Here is a 24,914-nt window from a genome sequence, read left to right as displayed (position 1 = left end):
GCAATGCAGAGTGTTTATGTATTAAAGGAGCCCTCCTGAAATCCCTCTTAAATGGTGATTAACATTTGTAACTCTGCTCTCACAGAGAGGACATTAGAGGTTTTAGAGAGTAGCTGTTTGAGAGTTTGCCAAGGGTTCATGAAGGGTTTTATTGTGTCTTCTAATTGGAAGTAATTGATGCTCTCTTGCCTAAAAGCTCATGCACATGTGGAGCCCATCTCCTCTCACACCTGGGCTTCTTGGTTGTGAGCAGTGGATTGCCCTCCACCACCTTTTCCACTTGACCTGTACTTGGCAGACTCAAGCCCTTATTTTTTTTATTCATTCATTCATGGGGTGTGGGCGTCGCTAGACAGGCCAGCATTTATTGCCCATCCCTAATTGCCCTTGAGAAGGTAGTTGTGAGCTGCCTTCTTGAACCGCTGCAGTCCATGGGAGGTAGATTAGAGATTAGAGATACAGCACTGAAACAGGCCCTTCGGCCCACCGAGTCTGTGCCGAACATCAACCACCCATTTATACTAATCCTACACTAATCCCATATTCCTAACAAACATCCCCACCTGTCCCTATATTTCCCTACCACCTACCTATACTAGTGACAATTTATAATGGCCAATTTACCTATCAACCTGCAAGTCTTTTGGCTTGTGGGAGGAAACCGGAGCACCCGGAGAAAACCCACGCAGACACAGGGAGAACTTGCAAACTCCACACAGGCAGTACCCGGAATCGAACCCGGGTCCCTGGAGCTGTGAGGCTGCGGTGCTAACCACTGCGCCACTGTGCAGTGGTGCTGTTAGGAAGGGAGTTCCAGGATTTTGACCCAGCGACAGTGAAGGAACGGTGATATAGTTCCAAGTCAGGATGGTGTGTGACTTGGAGGGGAACTTGCAGATGGTGGTCTTCCGCATTTGCTGCCCTTGTTCTTCTAGTTGGTCGAGGTCACGGGTTTGGAAGGTGCTGTCTAAGGAGCCTTGGTGCATTGCTGCAGTGCATCTTGTAGATGGTACACACCGCTGCCACTGTATGGTCAAATTGTTGAAGGATGCAGAAAGCCCCTAGAATTCTGGAAACCCTTGCTGCATTTTGCTTCACAGGAACCAGGCCTTGAGAATTCTGATGAGATGACCTCACTGACCCTGCTTTCGTCCTCTGCTTGGATTTCAAAATGACAAGGCTACTCCTTATCTCCTACCAGCCATCCTGTCACTGTGAGTGAGCAATGCAGGTACTCTGGATTGCGTAAGGGTTAACAAATCATGGCTATTGCCAGGGTAGCATGCATTGACTTGCAATATGGCGTGGGTTAGCATCATTCACTATCTGAAGATTCTGGAAGAAAATCCCTTCCCGTTAATCAGGTTGATGGGGCTTTCAGACCATGTTTTATAGGTACACGGGTGGCCTCAATGGCACCCAGCACTTGTGAGAATCCAGCTACGTAAACTAAGTTAATGGCTCTCCCCCTCTGCTTTGGTGGACCCATATGGAACTGAATAAACTCAGAGGTGTGTTTAAACAGGGCAATGAACCCAATGAACTGCTGACTGACAGATGCCACCAGAGACTAGCTGGAAGCAATCAATGCAGAAATGTTAAGTGCTGTTGTCAACTTCATAGCCACAGACAAGGCCCTGACCCTGGTGAAAAGAGGCTACAAGTCAAGTTTCAACAGTTGACATATCTCTGTGACACTGTCATGGGGAAAAACACAGTCTTCTCAGACTGCCTAGAGGAAAATCTGGATAGGTCCGCTGTTGCTGGTAGACCTTGAGGCATGGATACCCATGGGCTGCCTGCGCGAATACTGCTGTAATGTCTTGGCTTCTATCCTTTCCTCTACTATTTCCTCCTACATTACAATAGTGACGACACCTCGAAAGTACTTCATTGGCTGTAAAGCTCTTTGAGATGTCTGGTGGTCATGAAAAGTGCTATATACATGCAAGCGTTACTTTCTTTCACTATTTCTTCAAAGCACAGGAACAATGGAATTGCAAGAGGGAGATCCATCATTTCACAATGCGAAAATCCCTGTAAATTCTAAGTTTCACAAGTACATTTAAATGCACAGAAACTCCAGCTTTAAAGTAGTGCAAGTGACTTCCGGACAAAACCACGTTGCAGAATCACATTACTCTGTGACCTTTCAGCTTTCCAATCTCTTCTGCCAGTGGGCCACCATTGTGGCTCTCCATCACCGCTTTACAGCAGCAGTTATTTTCAAGGACAGTAAGCTGGATTGAAGCACAGGGAAATTGCAGGTGAGTATTTGACTAACACAGCAATCCCACCCCCCCGCCCCCCAACTTCAGTTAAATTTAAAAGAGTGAAAGAAAGACTTGCATTTAGATCGCACTTTTCATGACCACCAGACTTCTCAAAGCGTTTAACAGCTAATGAAGTACTCTTGAAATGTAGTCACTGTTGTAATGTAGGAAATATAGTGGAGTGTGCTTCCAGCAGGCAGATTAGGGTCCCAGGATGCTCATGGAAGGGAAAACTCATCGGACATTTTAAGGGGTCGGTTTTTGATGATGGGCCTTTTTTTCCCATTTAACTTGTCAAACTGCCTCTGCAATGTGGGTGTTACTTTAAGGAAAATCTCAGCCAAAACTCACCTGCTCTCATTGGCTGTTTTACCAATTGCTGACTGGACCACTAGATGGAGCAATTTGCAGTGGAAGAGCTGCCCATGGCCAAGGAGAAGGGAAACTTGCATCAGTGGTTTCATCCTGAATGCAAAAGGTCTCGTGTCAGCATTTCATACAGTGACATTGCTGGCAGCCACTAAAAAAGCCAGGACTGAGACCATACTGTCCTCTTGAATAAGGGAGTAATGATGCCAGTGAATGGCAGCAGTGGAGAGCATTGTGGATTGTGGGAGAGGTACATTGGCTTGAACATATCTTTATTGGATAGAGGATATCATACTTATTTTTAAGGGGAAGTGGGGTAAATGTTATTTTGTTTAAATTCGAAGCATTAATTTCATCTCTTTTCCTCAGAGAAAGTTGTTTAAACAGTACTTTGCTTGAAATGGAAGAAAAACAGCTGTAATGTCTCATAAGAAGTGTGTGAGGTAATTCAGCAAACTGAGTAATCATCGGACAGAGCTGGCATAACCCTTACAACATCTTAGATTCAGCTGGTCTGTACCACCACCTCCATGGAACCTGCTAATGTCGTCTTTCATTGGTGTTGTTTATGCGGCTGAGGACTTTATTTTTGACTGACAGGTCTTCCATGTTGCCTGTAATCCTTGTGGCAGAAATATTATTTCCAGCTTTCTAACATATGTTGTCTATTTTTGTCACTGATCAGATTCCTGTCATTTTTTTTCTTCTGGTGTTCTTGGAAAGGCTATATCTTGAAAGAAGGTTTCCAGTAATGCAGCTGAGGAAATGATTTTAATGTTTATCAAATTGTCTGAGTAATGTGCAGGACAAGGGATAGTATAAGGGCTGACTCACTAAATGAGACCTTAATTTAATAGATTTTCCACTTAACAGAGCTAGAAGACATAAATGCTATCCTAATATCAACATAGTAAATAGAAATTGAAATATGGGAAGGATGATGCAATACACTTTGGCAGGATCTGTAGACCTTTTCTTGATCACAACATTGCTGAAAGTTTATAGCTCTTTAAAATGTTTACTAAAATTCACTTAATCTTTCTTCCCTGCACCTCTTCTGGCTTCCAGAGTGGGAAGATCTTTAGCTGAGCGTTCTGGCAGGTGAACTAACTAGCAGGCTCCAGAAAGTCTAAATTGCCTGCCGAAAGGCGCAAGGTCTTGCACTTGTAACGGCATGATGGGTAAATATAAAAAGATCAGACAGCCTCATGTTCAATTGTGAACCTGTGCGTAATCGGTCAGTTGCAGTTGGAATGATGGTGGCGGGTGGAGGGGGCTACAATTGGCCTCAGTAGGTCTGAGGTAAGGAAGAGACAAACAATCCACACAACGTTCCCACTCCTGATTGCTCTTCACTGCTTCTTACTGAAAACTACGTGTATGTCTAGAGCAGCGGAAGACCATATTGGTCCCTATAGCACATCTACATTTTGGGATCCAATTATTGAGCTGTTGTGTTGCTTGCACGCCCTCTGATTTTTGACCTTGAAGCTTTATTAAATGTTTGGAGCCTTCTCACTGATCTCAAATGAAATTAATGGTGTAATGACCATGTGGTGCGATGTGCGTGATTTTCATATAAGGTTTCTAGCTTGAGAGATATTATCCAAAAGTCATATGTTTAATTCTGTGTACTTCTCTGTGGGTCTTTTCCAGGTGTGTCAGAATTTCTGTCTAAATGCTTCCGGTACCAGCTCATATGCATTTAGCATTGCAGTTTTAGTTTGTTCATAATCAGAAGAACTTTCTTCTGATAACGGAGAATAAATTTCACGAGACCTAACCACAAACCTGCCTTGTAAGAGAAGAGTCCAGAATTATTTTGGCCGTTTTAGCCTGGTAAATATTTTCTCAAATGAGATAAAATATGACTCAACCTCCTTCTCATTAAATTTTGGCACTAGCCTTGAGAGTCTCAGCGTATCAAAGTTTTGCTCTGAATTGTGGATAAGGTTTGAGTGGCTGGAAGCATGCTCATTTTTGGTCTGCAGTCTCTGTAACTCAAACTTTCTGGCTGCTTCCTCTCTTTCCTTCTGAAACCACATCTCTTCCATTTTCAACTGCAGCTCTCTTTCATCTTTCGCCTTCTGAAACTGCATCTCTTCCTTTTTCATCTGCAACTGGATTCTAGGTAGAATTATTTTTTCTGATTCTAGGTTTTCTTCTAGTTCAGGGGTAAGTTTAAAATGGTTGGCTAGACATTTCACCAGTTTACGTTTCTTTTGCTTTTTACGTGAAAGTGATTCCCATCTCTGTAGCTAAGCTTTTTAAATCGTCAACATTTTATTTGTTTATCTGTCCCTGCTGTACAAGCTCCTTGGCATTAAATGTGGCTATCTCATTTGTTTCCAGCACTGTAGAAAAAAGAACAGAAGAATAAAAGAAAACCTGTTTTTATTTTTCCACAATTTTAGAGGTCAATTTACCTCCCGTTTTCCAAATCTCTTGTTTGTCTGGTGGTCCAGATCCTCACTTCGATCCCCCAATTTGTTATGACCACATGCTGCGATGTGGGTGGTTCCCACTGTTCCACCCCCTGTCTGACTGCAACAAGTGTCTTGCTATTAGGGTTTAACCCCTTGGTGTTTTATTTTTTCAAATAAATAGACAGCGACAGGTTTTCTTGTAGGTTTTACAAACAAAAAATCAATTATTTATTGATCAATACGCCTTACCCCGAAATTGTTGCAACCGCATCCACTCATACATTCACTAGTGCACACAAACATGAGAAGAGCAAGGTAGAGAGGGAAAAAAAGAAAGATGACTTTTAGTGGGGGGCAGGTCATGATAAACCTGTTGAATTCTCTTGGAAATCAAGTTCTCGATGGGTGCAGGCCCGAGATAACTGTCGATTAGTCTCTTGATTGAAAGTTCAGTTGAAGATGGTGGGTCACTTCTAGTTCACTGCTGTCTAATGTAGATGTAGGATTCTGCAGCAGGGCACATGCCTTCTGGCTTGCTGGAATACAAGCTGCTAGATCTTGCCTCTCTTTCTCTCTCTCTCTGGCCCTAGGCTGTCTTTTTTTAAAGGTAAAGCTGTGTTACCTCTCATCTGGTAGGAGACATTCTCATCTGGAGATGCAGATTCAGAATGAAAGGAAGGAAGCAGCCATGGTGATTGCACAATGGCCCAGGACGTGGCTACTTCACACCATCGATTCAGAAGACATTCAATTGTGGAATGTTTTAAGGATGGGGTGCAATTGACACCTCATAGCTTTGAAGATTTGTCCTTTGTCTTTGTCAGTGGCGCAGTGGTTAGCACTGCAGCCTCACAGCTCCAGGGACCCGGGTTCGATTCTGGGTACTGCCTGTGCGGAGTTTGCAAGTTCTCCCTGTGTCTGCGTGGGTTTCCTCCGGGTGCTCCGGTTTCCTCCCACATGCCAAAGACTTGCAGGTTGGTAGGTTAATTGGCCATTATAAATTGCCCCTAGTAGAGGTAGGTGGTAGGGAAATATATAGGGACAGGTGGGGATGTTATTGGAATATGGGATTCGTGTAAGATTAGTATAAATTGTTGGTTGATGGTCGGCACAGACTCGGTGGGCCGAAGGGCCTGTTTCAGTGCTGTATCTCTAAACTAAAAACTAATTTGAATACACAAAGGCCAGCCCCTTTCCTTTGGTGGCCATTTTGGGACCATTTTAAATAAAGGTTCTTTTTTTTAAAGACAAAGTCAGTTTTTCATAACTCTTCAGAGTTGGTCTAGAGTTTGTATCATCGCACTTCCAGTATCTGTGATAATGGCAAAATTGCTCAGTATGCTGTTCCCACCACTGCCAAGGATTTGTGCTGGCTGCAGGAGAGAGAGAGAAAGGTTGATATATATGCACTTTTCAGGAAAATTATTCTTTTGTCCTTTGTTTTTTTCCTTTTATCAGCTTTGCTTGGATCAAGGAAAAGTAGCACAAAAATGTGCACCTGTCACTTACAAAATGAATTGTGCAGTCACAATATTATTCTACAATCCCGCAATGGCAGCAACCTAATGCAGCAACTGAGTAAAGGAACAGCCCATCAGCCCTGCTTGTGAATTTGTGGTGCAATTTAACTGCTGTTCATTATAATCATGCAAGATTGGTTTCGATTGAAGTTCATTTCTGACCTGGGTAACACACGATCTGGAAAAAAGCGTTTGCAATAAGAAATGTTCAATGACTTCAAACATGGCTCATTTCTGACTGCAAATGGTTGTGGTTTATGTAGTTACCTGCTACCATGACCCCCGGTGTCTCAAGACAGCAGGGCTGAACCCCAGGCAGGGGCCCCCCAAAAGTCAAAGAGCAACTTTCATTTCCTAATAGCATTTGAAAGATTCAAAGCGAAAAAAAAGGTACAAAATGAACAGTGCGGGTGTTGTGCAGTTAGATGAATCAGTTAATCGCACTGTCAGTGAGTCCTACATGAGTCCTGCTGTACCCACAGGCAAAAGAATGCCTCTGAAATGTAGCCCCATGAGGAGTCGTTTGAAGTTTGGATTTGTGTAAATGCATGCTTCTATCTTTTGCACAATATTTTCTTTCACAGCAGTGGACACATGTACAGCATTGTACCTCATTAGCTGGAATGCACCACACGATATATTGCAAGACCTTATGGGATTGTGTGTCCCCTTGTATCATCTCTTTCACCCACTCTTGTTTGCTTTGTTTTTTTTTTCATGCTCTGTCCTGTCTGTAGATGTAATCAGAGCTAAGGGAAAGCATTGCACGATGCCAGGATTCAATAAAGACCCTTTTTGTTTAAACAGTTGTATTTCTTTTTAACTTTTTTTTCTTGACTCGGGTCTCTGTGGGAAAGGTATGAGTTGTAGGCTAAGCTGCTGTTAGTTAATAGGAGTGTGCTGTCTCACTGCAAAACATGGAGAGAGAGAGAGCTCAGCAAAGGCTTTTTCACTGCATGCTGTATCTGCCTCCAATTCTTCTTGTAATTACCCCTCCCCCGGCTCTCCCCCAATTCCCGCAAAGAGAATACCGAGAAATTGTCTACACTTACTGAATCTTGAGTCCTTTTTAGCATTACTGCATGATATTTGTACTGAACAGGAGATACATTGAACACATTCAGCAGCTGAAGGATTTTTGAGGTTTACCAGTAAACATTTTTTTTTTCTCTTCTTAGAATTTGCAGATCCCTAATTAAGCTCCATCTGCAATTGGCAGGCTTGCAGAGGTACACAAAGAGTTTGCGGCTGTCTGTTACCCATATGTCTCGGAGAACATACTAAACAGCCCAGTGAGATTTTACACATACTTCACCCGCCCAAAAAGTTTTGTTAGAAGTGGTGCCTGTTAGGAAGGAGACTTCATGGTGTGTGTTTGATGGTTTGGTATGAAAGCAAAGTAAATCCATGGAAATTGCACAACAGTGTAAATAAATCAGGATGCTTAAGTATCAGTTGCAAACTGACACTGTGGATACATTGAAGCTAATTGTAGTCAGTTTTTGTATGTGAGGAGAGTAATATACGCAATCCGAGATTGAAATCGTGCCGAACCCCAGCAAGCTTTTTGAAGAGTACCATTCAGAGGTGATAATGGCCTGGATTTTGGTGTACTAATGATGGCGAGGCTGACAGTGTTTGCTGTTATTACAGGGTAAAATTGAGAAGTACTTCTGGTATCCACATGTATGTAGTTAAACACAAAGATCTGGAAGTTGCAGTCATTGATACCCTGCTCCTGCATAAGCTGCAATGTTGCAGTCTTTGCCAATAGACTCAGCACCGAATCACTGTTATGGCATGAACTTAGGGTAATTACCCATTACTGTCATCTGAAGGACAGATGAAAAAGTTAGGACTAATGCAATCAGGAATAACTGTTTTTAATGGCATTATAAGAGATAATTACTGCTGAAAAAACTCTCTGGACCTGAAAAATTAATCTTACATGCTGGAGTCTCATTCCCTCAGAAGAAAATTAACATCGCATATTTTCAAAAAATGTAAAATTAAAATAAATTTTGTTTGAGTTTTCTGTTTTATTCTTGAATCTCATTTCCTTAACCCCAATTTTTATTTTGGTTCCTGTACAATGGTTTAAATGTATGTAATTTATATTTCCTATTTTTCTACTGCCTGCTTTGCCGTCTGTGAGGATTCTTCAGTCTGATTGGTGGAAGAGCCTCATTGCTGCTAGCTCTGTTCACAGACACCACGGGCCAGATCTCAATCTCCTCCCGACGGCGGGTTTTGTGGCGGGGGCTGGAGAATCAGAGCGGCAGTGGCCGCAGGAGACGACAGCCTTCCTGCTCAGAGGCCAACTGATTTCCTTAATGGCCACATAAGGGCCTCTTCCTGTCGCCGCTGGGATTGTTTTAGTGGCGGTGAGGGATGGCCTCCGCTGCACAGGGAGGACATTTTGGAAAACAAGGCACCCTTCCTGCGGGATTCGGGGGCCCTCCTCCATTGGCAATTTGTGGCCCACGGAGGACACCCACCAGGAACCAGTTCACCCCCCGCCACCCCACTGGACCAAACGCCTAGCTCCCCACCCACCCTCGCCAGCACCATCTGGACTTGTCCCAGTGACCCTGCCTCACCTACCTCTTCTCCAGGATTCCAGCGCTGGGCCTGGGTCCAAGGCCTCTGCAGTACCGGCACTGGCCACCGCTCCCAGTGGCACTGCCGATACCACTGACCTGCCAGCCCTGTGATTGGCTGGCAGCTCTTGGGGGCGGGATCCCCATCCCTATTAAGTCTTTAAAGGGACGGGAATTCCGCCTTCTTAAACTTTCACCCCAAAAGACCGAAGGATCGCTCTGGGGGCCTGAAAAAATGCAGAGGCAGGAATCCCCCTGCTTTTTCAGCCTGGTGCCGAAAGCTCCACCTCCTGCACAAAATACAGCCCCACAGATTCCCTGTAGAGAGTGTGGCACTGATTAGATACCCACTTACTAGAAATTTCTGCTGATAAGCCCTTTGAAAGTCTATGGGCAAATGTATGCAAGGCGACCGGTGAAAGCTATTCCTTCACTGCTCAAAGCAAAATCCAGGCCGTTGTAAATAAAGCATAAATGTCAACCATCCTCTAGTTTTAAATGGATGGTTAGCTTTTTGATCCATGTGTCAGCCTAATTTTCCTTTAAAGTTTAGCTGTTGTTGCGTATGCATTTTTTTCAGTGCCTGGTCCCTTTAAGATTTTTTTTACACAGCTGTGCATATGCGTTATTTGTCACAGAACAAGGTCTGCATGGCACATTTCAGACTGCTGTGTGGCTGCGCAGCTTAGTGGTAACATTGGTGTCAACATTTCACAAGAAAAATCACCTTCAAAAGCACATTAGGATATTTTATTACGTTAAAGGTGCTATAAAATGTAAGTTGTTGTTATATTTTTCCTGGGATTGGGCAACCAATCAGATCAGTTTCTCGGTATAACTGGAGGCTACCAGATTCAACCCAATCAGTTAAAGGGCAGAACTGAAGGATATTACAACTAATTATTCTCCCACTATTGGTTACGCACAAACATGAGACATCTTAGGATAAATTGATGGTTTCCGAGTCACTGATGTTTTTATTTAGTGTTTGCCTCCAAAGAAGTTGTGGATAGTATATAAGCTGTTTAAGTGAAGCTTTCGGAAACTTTTACTTTTCCTCAAAAGACCTTTCTGAGATACACTGAGCTGTTCGCTTCAATGGAGGGTTATTTTCTTCTAGAGTAGTTGCAATAGCTTTTTTGAGAGATGGAAGGTGTTCCCTGATTTTAATGCACTAGCTAGCTTTATTGTATGGAAGTAAAAAAAATGGAGTAGAAGTTGCAATCTTTACTTCATTTGAAGAAATTACACAGATTCCCACAGTTAGGATTTTTTCACATTTGCACCATTGTGATATGTGGTGTGAAGCTTTGAAGTTGTTTGTCTGTGACATTTAGTGCCGGCTCGTGTTCTGCAACTTAACTGTTTCCAATTTCTCTATGCACATATGGGGTTAATGTCCCATTGTTCCTGTGGAGCAACTAGGGAGGGAGCCCACATCACTTATATTACAACAGTCAACGTCCATAAGCAAATAGTGAGATTAATAATTATCAGAAGTGTAACAGCCCCTCCTATGTTGGAAGAAATCAGTTGCATGTGCCTGAGAGCATAAAATTCAGCTCCCTCTGGCTATTTCTGGAAGCCACATCTTTGTATACTTTACTCTGGGTTTTCTACTGACTTTTTGCCAAGTGATGGTGGGACACTGGGGAAAGCCTGCAGAAAATCAGGGTGTGTATGAGAGAAAGAAAGTCTTTCATGACCTCAGGATGTCCCAAAGCTTTATGGCGAGAAAAGTATTTTCGAAGTGTTGTCATAGAGTCATAGAGTAGTACAGCATAGAAACAGGCCCTTCGGCCCACCGCGTCCATGCCGATCATAATGCCTATCTATACTAATCCCACCTGCCTGCATTAATTCCATATCCCTTTATGTCTTGCTCATTCAAGTACCTGTCCAGATGCCTCTTAAATGTCGCTACTGTTCCTGCCTCCACCACCTCCTCAGGCAGCTCATTCCAGTTACCCACTACTCGTTGTGTGAAAAATTTACCCCTTTGATCCCCTTTAAACCTCCTCCCTCTCACCTTAAATCTATGCCCTCTAGTTTTAGTCACCCCTACTATGGGAAACAGACTCTGGCTATCTACCCTATCTATGCCTCTCACAATTTTATATACCTCTATCATGTCCCCTCTCAGCCTTCTTCGCTCTAGGGAAAACAGACCCAGCCTATCCAATCTCTCTTTATAACTCAAGCCCTCCAAACCAGGCAACATCCTTGTGAATAAAAGCAAAATACTGCAGATGCTAGAAATCTGAAATAAAAACAAGAAATGCTGCAACCACTCAGCAGGTCTGGCAGCATCTGTGGAAAGAGAAGCAGAGTTAACATTTCAGGTCAGTGACCCTTCTTTGGAACTAGCAAATATTAGAAATGTCAAAAGGTTATAAGCAAGTGAGGCGGGGGTGGGGCAAGAGATAACAAAGGAGAAGGTGTAGATTGGACAAGGCCACATAGCTGACCAAAAGGTCACGGCGCAAAGACAAACAATATGTTAATGGTGTGTTGAAAGACAAAGCATTAGTATAGATAGGGTGTTAACGGACTGAAGATTGAACAGCAGCAAGTACAAACATGAAAAGAAACAGTGGGTAAGCAAACTGAACAAACTAAGATGAAATGAAAGAAACAAAAAAAAAATTGTAAAAAATGTAAAAACGAAAAAAAGAAAAAATAACTAAAAATAAAAGTAAAATGGGGGGCCCGTGACGCTCTGAAATTATTGAACTCAATGTTCAGTCCGGCAGGCTATCGTGTGCCTAATTGGTAAATGAGATGCTGTTCCTCGAGCTTGTGTTGATGTTCACTGGAACACTGCAGCAAGCCCAGGATAGAGATGTGAGCATGGGAGCAGGGGGGAGTGTTGAAATGGCAAGCAACCGGAAGCTCAGGGTCCTGCTTGCGGACTGAGCGGAGGTGTTCCGCAAAGCGGTCACCCAGTCTGCGTGTGGTCTCCCCAATGTAGAGGACACCACACTGTGAGCAGCGAATACAGTATACTACATTGAAAGAAGTACAAGTAAATCGCTGCTTCACCTGAAAGGAGTGTTTGGGGCCTGGGATAGTGAAGAGAGAGGAGGTAAATGGGCAGGTATTACACCTCCTGCGATTGCAGGGGAAGGTGCCATGGGACGGGGACGAGGTGGTGGGGTAATGGAGGAGTGGACCAGGGTGTCGCGGAGGGAATGATCCCTTCGGAATGCTGACAGGAGAAGGGAGGGAAGATGCATTTGGTAGTGGCATCACTCTGGAGGTGGCGGAAATGGCGGAGGATGATCCTTTGGATATGGAGGCTGATGGGGTGGAAGGTGAAGACAAGGGGAACCCTGTCACGGTTCTGGGAGGGAGGGGAAGGGGTGAGGGTAGAGGTGCGGGAAATGGGCCGGACACGGTTGAGGGCCCTGTCAACAACAGTGTGGGGGAATCCTCGGTTGAGGAAAAAGGTCATATCAGAAGCACCATCGTGGAAGGTAGCATCATCAGAGCAAATGCGTCGGAGACGGAGAAACTGGGAGAATGGAATGGAGGTAGGGTGTGAAGAAGTGTAGTCCAGATAGCTGTGGGAGTCGGTGGGCTTATAATGGATATTAGTCGACAACCTATCCCCAGAGATGGAGACAGAGAAGTCGAGGAAGGGAAGGGAAATGTCAGAGATGGACCATGTAAAGGTGAGAGAAGGGTGGAAATTGGATGCAAAGTTGATAAAGTTTTCCAGTTCGGGGCTGGAGCAGGAAACGGCAGGAAATGATACAGTCATCAATATACCAGAAAAAGAGTTGGGGGCGGGGGCCTGAGTAGGACTGGAACAAAGAATACTTGACATACCCCACACAAAGACAGGCATAACTAGGACCCATGCGGGTACTCATAGCAACACCTTTTACTTGAAGGAAGTGAGTGGAGTTGAAGGAGAAGTTGTTCAATGTGAGAACAAGTTCAGTCAGGCGGAGGAGGGTGGTGGTGGATGGGGACTGGTTGGGCCTCCATTGTTGAACTGGCAAGCGACCAGAAGCTTGGCGTCATGCTTTCGGTCATGCCTTTGTCCCAGGACAGCTTTGTTATTTAATCGTTCCTGCCCTCTGCCCTATCACACACCTTCCCTTTTGTTCCCTTCCCACCACCACATCCCCCCCCCAACTCCCCCTCACTTGCTTTAATTATTTTGGAATGTTGATTGAGGGATAAATGTAGGTCAGGACACCTGCTCCTCTTCAAAAAGTGTCAAATGATCTTTTACATTCATTGAAGAAGACAGGTCTTAGTTCATCCCTCATCCCGGCAGCAGTCTGAGATTAAGCCAGTCTGTTCACAACCTTGTTGTCACATTTGACCCTGAGATGAGCTTCCTCCTCATATTCACACCATCACTAAAACTGCCTATTTCCACCTCTGTAACATCACCAGTGTCGCCCCTGTCTCAGCTCATCTGCTGCTGAAACTCTCATTCATGCCTTTTGTCGGGCAAGTCCCCCACCTACCAAGACTGAAGCACACATTATTTCACCACATGAAAATTAAAACTTAAAATTGCAAACCCCTGACTGGAAAGACATTTGCACAGTACCAGACAATGTTGAAACAAAGGAACCAGTCCCTGCCCCAATACACAGAAGAGACCTGGTCAGACCAGTCAGTCACATGACCACCTGCTGGCCAACTAGAGGAGTTTTAAATTGGAAAAATAGAATTTGAACTCAGAGAACGCCATGTGCTCCTGGTAGGAACAGAACCTCTCCACTTTCTGCCTCCCTCCATCTCTTTCCCATAGAACTGAATCTTGTGAAAACACATGAACCTCGAAGAGAGGAAAGTCTCCTGAGTGAACAAGGTTTAAAAGGAACACTCGGCCCTGACGAACAGCAAGTCTACCTAAAATCAAGTGAGATCGAAGCACAGTAAACAAGAGACTCTTCTGATATTGCCTCAAACCCCTCTCTACTATGCTTTCCTCTTCTATTTTCTGTCCCTATATGCAAGCGAATGCTACCATGCATGTGCATTCTAGAGTGGGCGCGTCGTATATCCGTAGGCGTGAACCATATTAGAGTTTAAGTTTAAGCTTCAGGTTTAATGAATTTCATCTTTCTCCTTTAAACCTGAGAAAACCTGGTGTGTTGGTTTCTTTGCCTTATAATTGGCTTGTTGTGAACAAAGATTCACAAAAGGGGGAGCTCAAAACACAGTGTGTTTAAAAATAAAACCCGGTTATAATACCAGGTAAAGACAGCAAAAGATCCCTCGACACCTTTCACACCTGGTCGTAACACTTTGTTACATCTAGACTTGACTATTCCAATGTAGTCCTGGCTGGTCTGTCACTCTCTACCCTTTGTAAACATGAAGTCATCCAATATTCTGCTGCCCATGGGCGGCACAGTGGCGCAGTGGTTAGCACCGCAGCCTCACAGCTCCAGTGACCCGGGTTCAATTCTGGGTACTGCCTGTGTGGAGTTTGCAAGTTCTCCCTGTGTCTGTGTGGGTTTCCTCCAGGTGCTCCGGTTTCCTCCCACAGCCAAAAGACTTGCAGATTGATAGGTAAATTGGCCATTATAAATTGCCCCTAGTATAGGTAGGTGGTAGGGGAATATAGGGACAAGTGAGGATGTGGTAGGAATATGGGATTAGTGTAGGATTAGTATAAATGGGTGGTTAATGGTCGGCACAGACTCGGTGGGCCGAAGGGCCTGTTTCAGTGCTGTATCTCTAAATCAAAAAAAAATCAAACTCGCACAAAGTCCCATTCACCTATTACCCCTGTGCTCATTGACCTGCGTTGGCTCCCGGTCAAGCAATCTCTTGATTTTAAAATTTTCATCCTTGTTTTCAAATCCTTCCATGGCCTTGCCCGTCGCTAACTCTGTAATCTCCTCCAACCCCACAACCATAATCCTCCTATACATCTGCGCTCCTCCAATTCTGGCCTCTTGATCATCCCATGTCTTCAGTTACCAAGGCCCTCTGGAATATCATCCCGACACCTCTCTACCTCACTTTCATGATTTTAGACACTCCTTAAAACCTACCTTTTTGACCAAGCTTTTGGACATCTGACCTAATATCTCCTTGGTGTGATATTTTGTTTCACAATGCCTTTGTGAAGCACCTTGGTATGTTTTATTACATTAAAGGTGCTATATGAGTATAAGTTGTTGTTGTAAATGCCCTAAACATCCCAACTGAAATTGGGGAACTGGCCTTTCTCCTCTTCAAGAGTTTGTTTGCCTCGGTTGGTAGTATTTTTGTCTCTGTATCAGGAGGGTTGGCATTTATTCCCCACTCCCGAACCTGAGCTCATAATTTAGGCAAACACTACTTGTGCAGTACTGAGGGAACAATGCATTGTCAGAGCTGCTAACCTTTGGATGAGATTTCAAATTGAAGTCCCACCTGCTTGTTCAGCTGAAAATTGTAGATACTGTGATACTATCTGAAAAAAGAACAGTGCATTCTGCTGGTGTGCATGCCAACATTCCTCCCTCAGTACCATCAAAAATAGATTTGTATTCATCTCATTGCTGTTTGTGGGACCTTGCTGTGAGCAGTATTGCTAACACATTTACCCATAAAATAGTAACTGCATGTTATAATTCACAATTACGCATCAGCATTTAACAATGACAGAAATTTGGGGCCAGAATCAGAGTGTCAGCATTTGCTGATGAAAATCAGCACAGACCTCTGCACCCAGTACAGCCACTCAATCATGCCCACTGATCCTGTCTGAGTTGGCTGGCTAAAGGACCCGACCAGAGCCCCTTCCTCTCAAAACAGCACTCTTAATGGCAGTGATGGTCTTGTGAGATCTGGATTTTCCATACAACATTTGGAATTTCTGGCCTCAGGTGCAGCATTGATGAAAGAGAAGATTTTGCCCAACTGCAGCCATACTCTCGGGGAAAGAGGAGAGGGGAATGGAATGGATCGTAATCGGGAGGGAGGGCACTGAAAGGCTGGGAGTGGAAGGGATGGAAAGGGCTTTGATGCCAATAATGTGTGAATGGATAGAAATGAGAAGGAGTGAGGAGGGGGCAATGAAGGGAAGAATGGACAGAGAAATGGAGAGAAGTGAGGGAAGAAGCTGGGTTAGTAGACAGAGGATCATTAGAATTTTAAAGCAGAGAAGGAGACCATTAGGCACATCATGCCTGTGCTGGCTTGCAAAAACTATATCCACTTAGTTCCATTCCCATTCCACTCCTCTTTCTCCATTTATCTTTTAATTTTCGCTTTTACAAATATTTATCCATTTTCATCCAAAAAGCTGTTTGAATTTCTAGAATGCCAGTGTGAATTGAGGAGGAGTGGGCACAGAGACTGCCAGAGTGAACTGGGAAAGGGAAGATTGGGGGAGAATGTGGGACTGTGAAGGTTAAGGTTGCTTTGGGGAAGTGAGAGCCTGTTGGAAATTCATATAACACTGTTTTCCTTTACAAATCAATTTTGCCCCTTCCCCCTCACACCACCAGGATCCCAGGCCAAGGTCTACACAGCTGCTTGTGCAAGAGGCCAATCGTTCGAAAAATATAGTCTTTCTCTGGCCTGAACCCCAATGATGGAGCTCACATTTGTCTTTTTGCCAAATGGCACCCCAATTTAATCAGTGCAAGAGCCTCAATTCACATTCTGACTGAGCCAAAGGAGCATGAACGTCTGGTGCAAGGAGTCCCCACCTCTGGTTCTGTCTCCTTGCCATCATTTGTAAGCAACAAACAGAGGGTCTTTTAAAAGGTAAATAGGAAACTCCTGGAAAGAATGGAGAACTCTATAATTTTTTTAGAGCGGGGGTGGGAGCAGTTCTGCTGATCGTTCATCGTCGTTATGGCAGGAGATCAGCAGAATCACTGAGGAATTTCTACCCCAGAATTTTTATTGTGAAAATTCTTTCAAGGGAGTAGACTGTGGGTTCTGTAGAAATGTAGCGCAATTTTGTACTTCAACATGAGGATTTCCTTCTTCATGCATTTCTGTTTTTTTTCCTGCAATGCATATGAAGGGATGTTGTGTGTCGATAGCTTTACATTACAAAGCACATGCATCGACTTGTTTTCCCACATTGTTGGTCCATTTCTGTTGTATCAGAATCAGCTGTTTTGAAGCTGTTGGTCAGCATTTGCTCGTTTTCTGGATTGGTATGTAGGAGCTCAATCTTTGTAGAGTGCTTTGGACTATTATGTGAGACATGATAAGGGCACTGTATAAATTAATGGTCTGTTTTTTTTTATCTCTTTATTTCGTTTTTTTGGTGTTTGACATTATGCCCTCCCCAAGATGCTCTCCAATATAACACTTTGATCATATTGATTAGAAACTATTTTCCTTAGAAATACATGCCAGCTGTTAGCTTAGAAATCAACTACATTTGGGTCTCATCCAATAGCTCATTTGGTAAATACACGGATGCACGGCACCATGGGCTATATTGACATGAAAGGCCCAATCCCAGGCCTATGCTAAGTTACCTGATCTCCACCAGCCAGCAGTGGGTCGCTCCAGTATCTCAAAGTTATGAAGGAAAAAAGTTTTCAAAGTTCTCTCATGTGATTACTGTCCAGTGGAAATTTTGTATGATTGAGCTTTCAGTAAGGACAGAATTGGGTGGTTTCCCCTACTCACAAGATAATTATGGATGACAAAAACCATTTGACCCATTTGATTCATTCATCAAGAGAGATTCTAATGGCCACTCAATAAAAGTATCCAATTGTTTGTTAATTGATTCAGGATTTTTGCCTTGATAGTTTATTAGACAGGTCGTTTACTTTTTGTATGAAGACAAATTTCCTGATACCTGTGCCTGAAGTGTCCTATCTGAGTTTGAAATTGCATTCCAAGCTCTGTTCCCACATTTATTTTCAAGTAATGTTCTGTTTTATTCTATACTCTTAACAATCATTTGATAATCTGCAGGCCATCTTTCTTGGCTGAGAAGCCCAAAGGGCCTAAATTCCTTGGCACCCCAAATCAGCATGATTGCGTCAGTGTGCTGAAATGGATAGGCCTGAAAATTGAAGAATTCATATCATTGCCTTGCTATTAAATTAAACATGGTACTAGAATAAATGGAATCGACAAGCTGAAAGTGCTTAAATTGGATACAAAGAAAGGCGCTTGTGAGCAGTTCTGGGCACCAGACCTTAGGAAGCATATATATTGGCCTTGGAGGGAGCACAGCGTAGATTTACTCGAATGATTCCCGGGCTCCAAGAATTAAGTTACAAGGAGAGATTACCCAAACTATTGTTGTATTCCCTGGAATTTAGAAGATTAAGAGCTGATTTGATCACATTTTTCAAGATGTTAAGGGGAACAGTTGGGTTAGATAAAGAGAAACTATTTACGCTGGTTGAGGAGTATAGGACTGAGGAAAATAGTCTACAAATTAGAGTTAGATCTTTCAAGAGCGAAATTAGGAAACACTTCTACATGCAAAGGGTGGTAGAAGTTTGGAACTCTCTTCCTCAAATGGCAATTGATGCTTGAATAATTGTTAATTTTAAAACTGAAATTGATAGTTTCTTGTTAACCAAAAGTATTAGGGGATATGCAGCAAAGGTGGGTATATAGAGTTAGGTCGTAGATCAGACATGATCTCATTGAATGGTGGAACAGGCTCGAGGGCTAAATGGCCTACTCTATGTCTTCCTATGTTGTAACAGGAGTTGCAGGTATTTATATAGAAGTTCTATCTTACATTATAAGAGAGGTCATTCTATCAAAGTGCTTCCTGTAAGTGAGATGAAGTTTTTTTTCCTGTCTAGATTGCCCTGAATCAGGATTAATAGTGTTGTTTGCACAAGGTGGTGGTATTTAATGTCAGGGTTGGCTTCAGGAAGGAAAAAGACGGGGTGAATTAAGGTTACAGGAGAACCAGAGACAATCATGGATCTTTTTCAATCCCTTTGTGTACTGGAAGTGAAATGTAGCTAGGATTTAGTATTTATGAGGATTTGCTATTCTCCTGGCTTCTAGTGTGATAAAGTTATTAGAGGTGAGTTACTTACCTAGACTGAAAGAAGTGCTTACATGTGCCACTCAAATAACAATTCAAGAGCCAAATACAAAATGGTGTATGATGGGGCTAAAACAAAAAAAGGTGAAAAATATAGCGGAGGAAAATGAAAGGGCATTTGTCTTACACCATTGTGTACATTTTAGAAGTTAACGCATTAAAACTTTAACAGTAAACATCTGTTCCAGGAAACCAAAGTGTTGAAGATATTAGTATTTAATTCCCAGATTCCCCACGTAGCCCAGTGAGCATGAATTCCATAACTATTCATGTAATACATTATTGCTTACTACTCTCTAGGAATCATGTGTATCTGACTTGATGAATCATGTTTCTGTTGTAGATCCTTTGCGTGGATTTCAGGGGGAATATTGTGGATTTCCAGTGGTGGTAAAATCAGGGAACTGATTGATGAAATGTAAATACCATCAAATTGCAAATATATCCCACACTGGCAGCTCATTATCTCTATCCCACACTTGGAGACATTTGTTTATATAAGATAAATGGCTTCAGCCTACTCTTAAGACAATTGTACTATAAGCTGAAAGGTTTTTTTCCTGCATTTTTCTAATTGTCTGTAGATCTTTTAATGTTTGCAAGCCAATTATTTACTTATTCAACACACAAAACATACTTTAAAGTTAAAGGATGAAGTGATTACAATAACAAAAAGTCAATGACATGTGACCACACATGGAAAACCAGAATTAAGCAAAAACAAATTGCGCACATACACACACGACTATTTATAAAGCAAGAAAGCAGAGGAAAATAGGCCTGATGCAGTACATCCCACTTGCACAAAATTAATGAAAAAGAAATCAAAATGGCTGAGAGGCCAGAACACATTTAACCTTTAACAAAGTAATAGCCTGCAGGAGACCAAAAACATCGTTAGAAATTCTGAACATTGTTTATTTTTTTCTGTAAAAGATCTCAAGAATTTAGTTAAAAGGAAAATAAAGAAATGAGAAAAAAGAATGACCCAATTTCCACCCCCCACCCCCCCCCCCCCCATACGGGAAGAGCCCGTGGAAATGCCAGAGTTACTTTGCATGTTGCATGTCAAGAAGCTTTTGTTTTCCTGTGTTTATTTTAATGCATTTCTTCATCTCTCTTGTTTTTTTTTACCAGGAGAATCTCTGAGCTTTGCAGACGACCTTCTTTCAGGCCTGGGGTCCTCCTGTGTGGTGGTGGGGAAAAACCATGGGGTTGCCTCGGAAACGACCACGTACTCTTTAATTTTCAAGTGCCTGGAACCAGACAGCTTCTACAAGTGAGCAAAAACTAATAACATACAAGCATGTGCTCATGCATATAAACACACACTAGGGTTGCCAACTCTGCTTGGGTATATTCCTGGAGATTTCAGCCTCCTACCTCAAACTGCCCCACCCCCACATTGCCCCTATTGGTCCATCTCCATGAGCAATGCATTCCCACAACAATTAGAAAGCAAACAGACTGTTTGTTAATTGATTGGATTAATCTTGACTGTTAATCAAATCTTCTTTTCCCATAGCCAACATTTTTGTCACTAATAAATGAAAGTGTTCAAAGAAAATGAGAAAGCACAATTTGTTTAAATGGCCCCATGATTTTTCTCCTGGTTTGTTTACAAGAGTGTCATGAAGAATAATCGTCAATTCCTGGAGACTTCACAACAATCCTGGAGTGTTGGCAACCCTAACACACACATTTTCAAATGGGATCTTTCAAAGGAATATTCTGATGGTCGTTTCAAACAAAATTTGTATGTGGAAAATACCTACGGAAACTGCTAACATTTGTGTTAAATTGCAAGGAAATCTGGATTGTGATTTACCACTGCAAACTTGTACAAACAGCTCGCTAACGCCAGCATTTTCCCTTTCCATGGCTATTTTTCTTGACCAGGAAAGATGTTTTGTGATTAGTTTATTTTCTTTAGTGCAGGAGTCTTTCAAAACTAGGCACGCTGTGTTTAACACCTCCACAAGGTGCTTTTATTTTTCTTCACCGCGACAGTTGCGGAAGTCACAGCTGAACAAATTTCTATGTTACACTTTTGTGTTTATTCCTATTGCTGCTGGTGGATTAGATTCCTCAGTGGTGTTTGACATGAGAAGGTTTGTGTTTGACGAGTTTCATGTTTGCATGCCAGTTTTCCCTATGTTTATAAATGAGTAAGTTCTCAACCACTCTTTGCCGTGGCCAGATATAAAAACAACCCACTAAAGAAGGCCTTATTTTTCCTAATTCTTCTCTGTAATTCACACTGGAACATTTCTGTTCTTCTTTCTCATTTCCTCATTGTTTCGTCTTATTTACACACCATCAAGGTTTTGAAGTATTAAGCCATGGGGTGTAAGATTGATGTTGGCTGCTTTAAGGAAAATGTGTGCCATCTGATTACTGTGTGGTAAGCAGTGTGAAAAGTGATTCCTTTCAGAATGATTTCAGTGAATTTCAGAACTAATTGAAATTGCAGAAAATTGGAAATAAATGCAGAAAATATTTGAAGGATACAGCGAGACTGCCTTCCAACATAGACTCTCCACCTATATGATCCGCTATAAATTTCCAAGGTTTTCTGTTTTTAATATTCTTGAAGATTAAATTTTGTTAAAAACATCAATTTCAAATGCTGCTGTTAAAGGGACAGCACTGCAGTATCAAGGGGTTTTGGATGTTGCCAAAGCTTGGTGTGAAAATTTAAGTGCAACTTTATCAGTATGAGTTGCAGAACAAACTTATACAACAGTAGATTCTTGGCACATTACAAACTTTTTTTTCAAAATGAAGCAATGATAAGTAATTTGTAATATCAGATATAATAATATAAATATATTGCCAGTCCCTATACTGAGCCCTCCTCTGAATGTGTAAATTCCTTGCAAGTCATTTGCTGCGAGTATCTTTTACGTCATCATCACTAGGTCCCTGCTTAATTTGACTTGAATCTTGGAGGTGGTGTTTGAGTCTGATAGATTTTAAGATCTGTATTTATGATGTGAAAGTTTAGTGTTTGTCAATAATATAAAATGGTACAGGATAACTAAGGCTTTTGATAAGAGTTAAACCCAGTTGAACCTGGCTTTTCTCTCCCAAAAGACAAGTTAGGAATAAACCCGATGAGACCCAGAAATGACATTGTTGGCACTATACTTCTGGTGTGACGCACATGTAGCTGCTTTCCCTTTTGGTGCAATGAGTACTTCAGTACCTTCCAAAATTTGAAGGTCAGCATTGACGTACAGCTCACCTGCAACCGCCCACCTTGCCTTTAAATGACTGGGGAGGCATTATTTACTTCAAGTCTTTCATTTCCTTTTAAATTGTCTTTCTGATTTAAACTGAAATCCTTCTGATTACTAGAATACTGTCTTACTTTTGACACCAAAGAGCATTTTGTTTGCTCAGACCTCACTTTACTCAGTAGTTTGATCCAAATTTAGGAACAAAATACAATTCAAGAATCAAAGGTACACAACATCTATGGTGTGTTAACAGGTAGTGTTTATCTGTATGAGTTGCCAAGGGGGTCAAGGTGATGCCATCGTTGCAAGCGAGAGCTCAAACAGGTTATGAACATTATCGCAATGTCACACCATAGAGGTCCCTTGATAAACACTTAGATTTCCTGATCAACACTATTTTAAAGCTAGTATAACTCTGATGAAAAAAATGCTTCTGTGTTCTTTTGTTTAGAAGTTTTCAAAGTTGATTTCACTGGTATACATGTCCTCAATGGTTGATGAATTCACTATTCATTTTAATTATAACATGCTTACCAAAAAATACATTTGATTTTCTGATATGACAATACATACTCTGGTCAGGGCAGCACAATTTTATAGCTGAAGGTCGTTCACTTGTAAGGGTCAAGTGGATTCACTTATGAGGGTCAAGGCAATGCACTTACACAGGGCAAGTCAATGCATTCATACAGGTCAATGTAGTCTACTTAGAAAGGTCAAAGAAACAGTTATAATAGTCACAGCAATTCACTCATAAAGGTCATGGTAAAGTGTTTTTTTATGGGATTTGGGCATCACTGGCTAGGCAAGCATTTATTGTCCATTCATAATTATCCTTGAGAAATTGGTGGTGGACCACCTTCTTGAACTGCTGCAGTCTGTGTGATGTTGGTACACCCACAGTGCTCTTAGGTCCTGCATTCCTGGATTATGACCCACGATGATGCAGAAATGGCACTATATTTCCAAGTCAGAATGGTTTTAGACTTGGATAGGAACTTGCAGGTGGTGGTGTTCCCATGCACCTGCCACCCTTGTTCTTCTAGATGGTAGAGGTTGCAGGTTAGGAAGGTGCTGGCAAAGGGGGCATGATGAGTTGCTGCAGTGCATCTTATAGATGGTACACACTGCAACCACAGTAGTGGAGGGAGTGAATTTTAAGGTGGTAGATGGAGTGCTGATCAAGCAGGCTGCTTTTTCAGGATGGTATCGAGCTTCTTGAGTGTTGTTGGAGCTGCACCTATCTAGGCAAGTGGAGAGTATTCCATCACACTCCTGACTTGTGCCTTGTAAATGGTAGAAAGACATGAGGAGACAATAGGTGGATTAATCACCACAGAAGACCCAGCTTTCATCTGCTGTTACAGCCACTGAATTTATGTGACTCATCCAGTTAAGTTTCTGGTCAGTAGTAACCCCCCAGGAAGTTGATGTTTAATAAAATGCAAGACAATGTGTTTATAAATGTAGGGACTTTGCACCTGCAAAGTTCAAAGCAGTGTGGTTATAAGAGTTGCTATTCGTCAGCTATTTCTCACTCTGGGTTAATCTGCTTTCCTCTTCTATAGGAAGGTTTGGGCTCTGTAGAGATTTGAATTATGTAGAGGTGAAAATGCAAAACTATGTACAAATTGGCTACCAGGTACATTTTTCTATTTTTTTGTCAGAGCAGGTTTTCTTTATTCTTTCATGGAATGTGAGCATGGCTGGCAATGCCAGCTTTTGTTCCCCCATCCTCGTTGCCTTTGAGAAGGTGGGCACAGCTTTAAGTTGTAACTGAATTGTAATTTAAACAGAAGTGATATTGTTCGACACAATCTCTGTAGTTTGTGATTTGTTCTTTTTGGGATATTGTGATGTATGGTCTTCCCAGTTGCAGGGGATTGCATATTTTGTATATATTATGCAGAGAATACAAGCTTCCTGGAAGGAAATTACAGAGCACTAATCAAATTGAGGAGTCAGATTACATCCTAAGTGATGAGTGAGCAATTTATCATCTGAACCCTGAGATCCGATTACTGCTTTTAATTACCTCCCAGATATTATTGGTGTTAGATGTTTTTTCAGTTTTGTTAAAGTGTAAAATTAAAATGCTCCAACTGACTGAGGCTTCAACGTTAATTTGTGTTTGACTGTGAGTTTGTGTGCTGGTGTTTGTATGTGTGAGTGCGTGTGTGCACGTGTATATATTTATTGTTAACAATGAAAAACATTGGGTTGAAATTGTGCTGTGCAATATTAGTAAAATGCAATAGCATTTTTTCATTAAATTCCATTGCTATCTTAATAAAGAGAAAATCTTATGAATACCTTTATGTATTTAATATTAATGTTTCACAGCATACGTTCATGCTAATTCAAATCAAAAATTTGGGGGAGGGTTTGCAAAAACAAAAAGCACAATTTTGAGTTGGATCTGAAATAGAGACTGGAATTTTACCTTCTGAAATCGGGTGTCCTCCGAGG

General features: G+C 42.1%; 1 protein-coding gene across 10 annotated transcripts in view; it reads left to right on the top strand.

Annotated features, from left to right (window-relative positions):
- Positions 1-24,914, top strand: part of LOC137347765 (astrotactin-2-like) — a 1,864,757-nt gene that overhangs the window by 1,639,236 nt on the left and 200,607 nt on the right. For all 10 annotated transcript variants that reach the window (XM_068012699.1, XM_068012698.1, XM_068012697.1 and 7 more), the window contains one exon: positions 20,341-20,482. In XM_068012699.1, the coding sequence (XP_067868800.1) occupies positions 20,341-20,482 (142 nt within the window). The remainder of the gene's footprint in view (positions 1-20,340; positions 20,483-24,914) is intronic.

This window comes from Heterodontus francisci, chromosome 32 (assembly GCF_036365525.1).
Source record: "Heterodontus francisci isolate sHetFra1 chromosome 32, sHetFra1.hap1, whole genome shotgun sequence".
In the NCBI taxonomy this organism is placed as follows: Eukaryota; Metazoa; Chordata; class Chondrichthyes; order Heterodontiformes; family Heterodontidae; genus Heterodontus; species Heterodontus francisci.
This window is presented reverse-complemented; position numbering and strand designations above follow the sequence as displayed.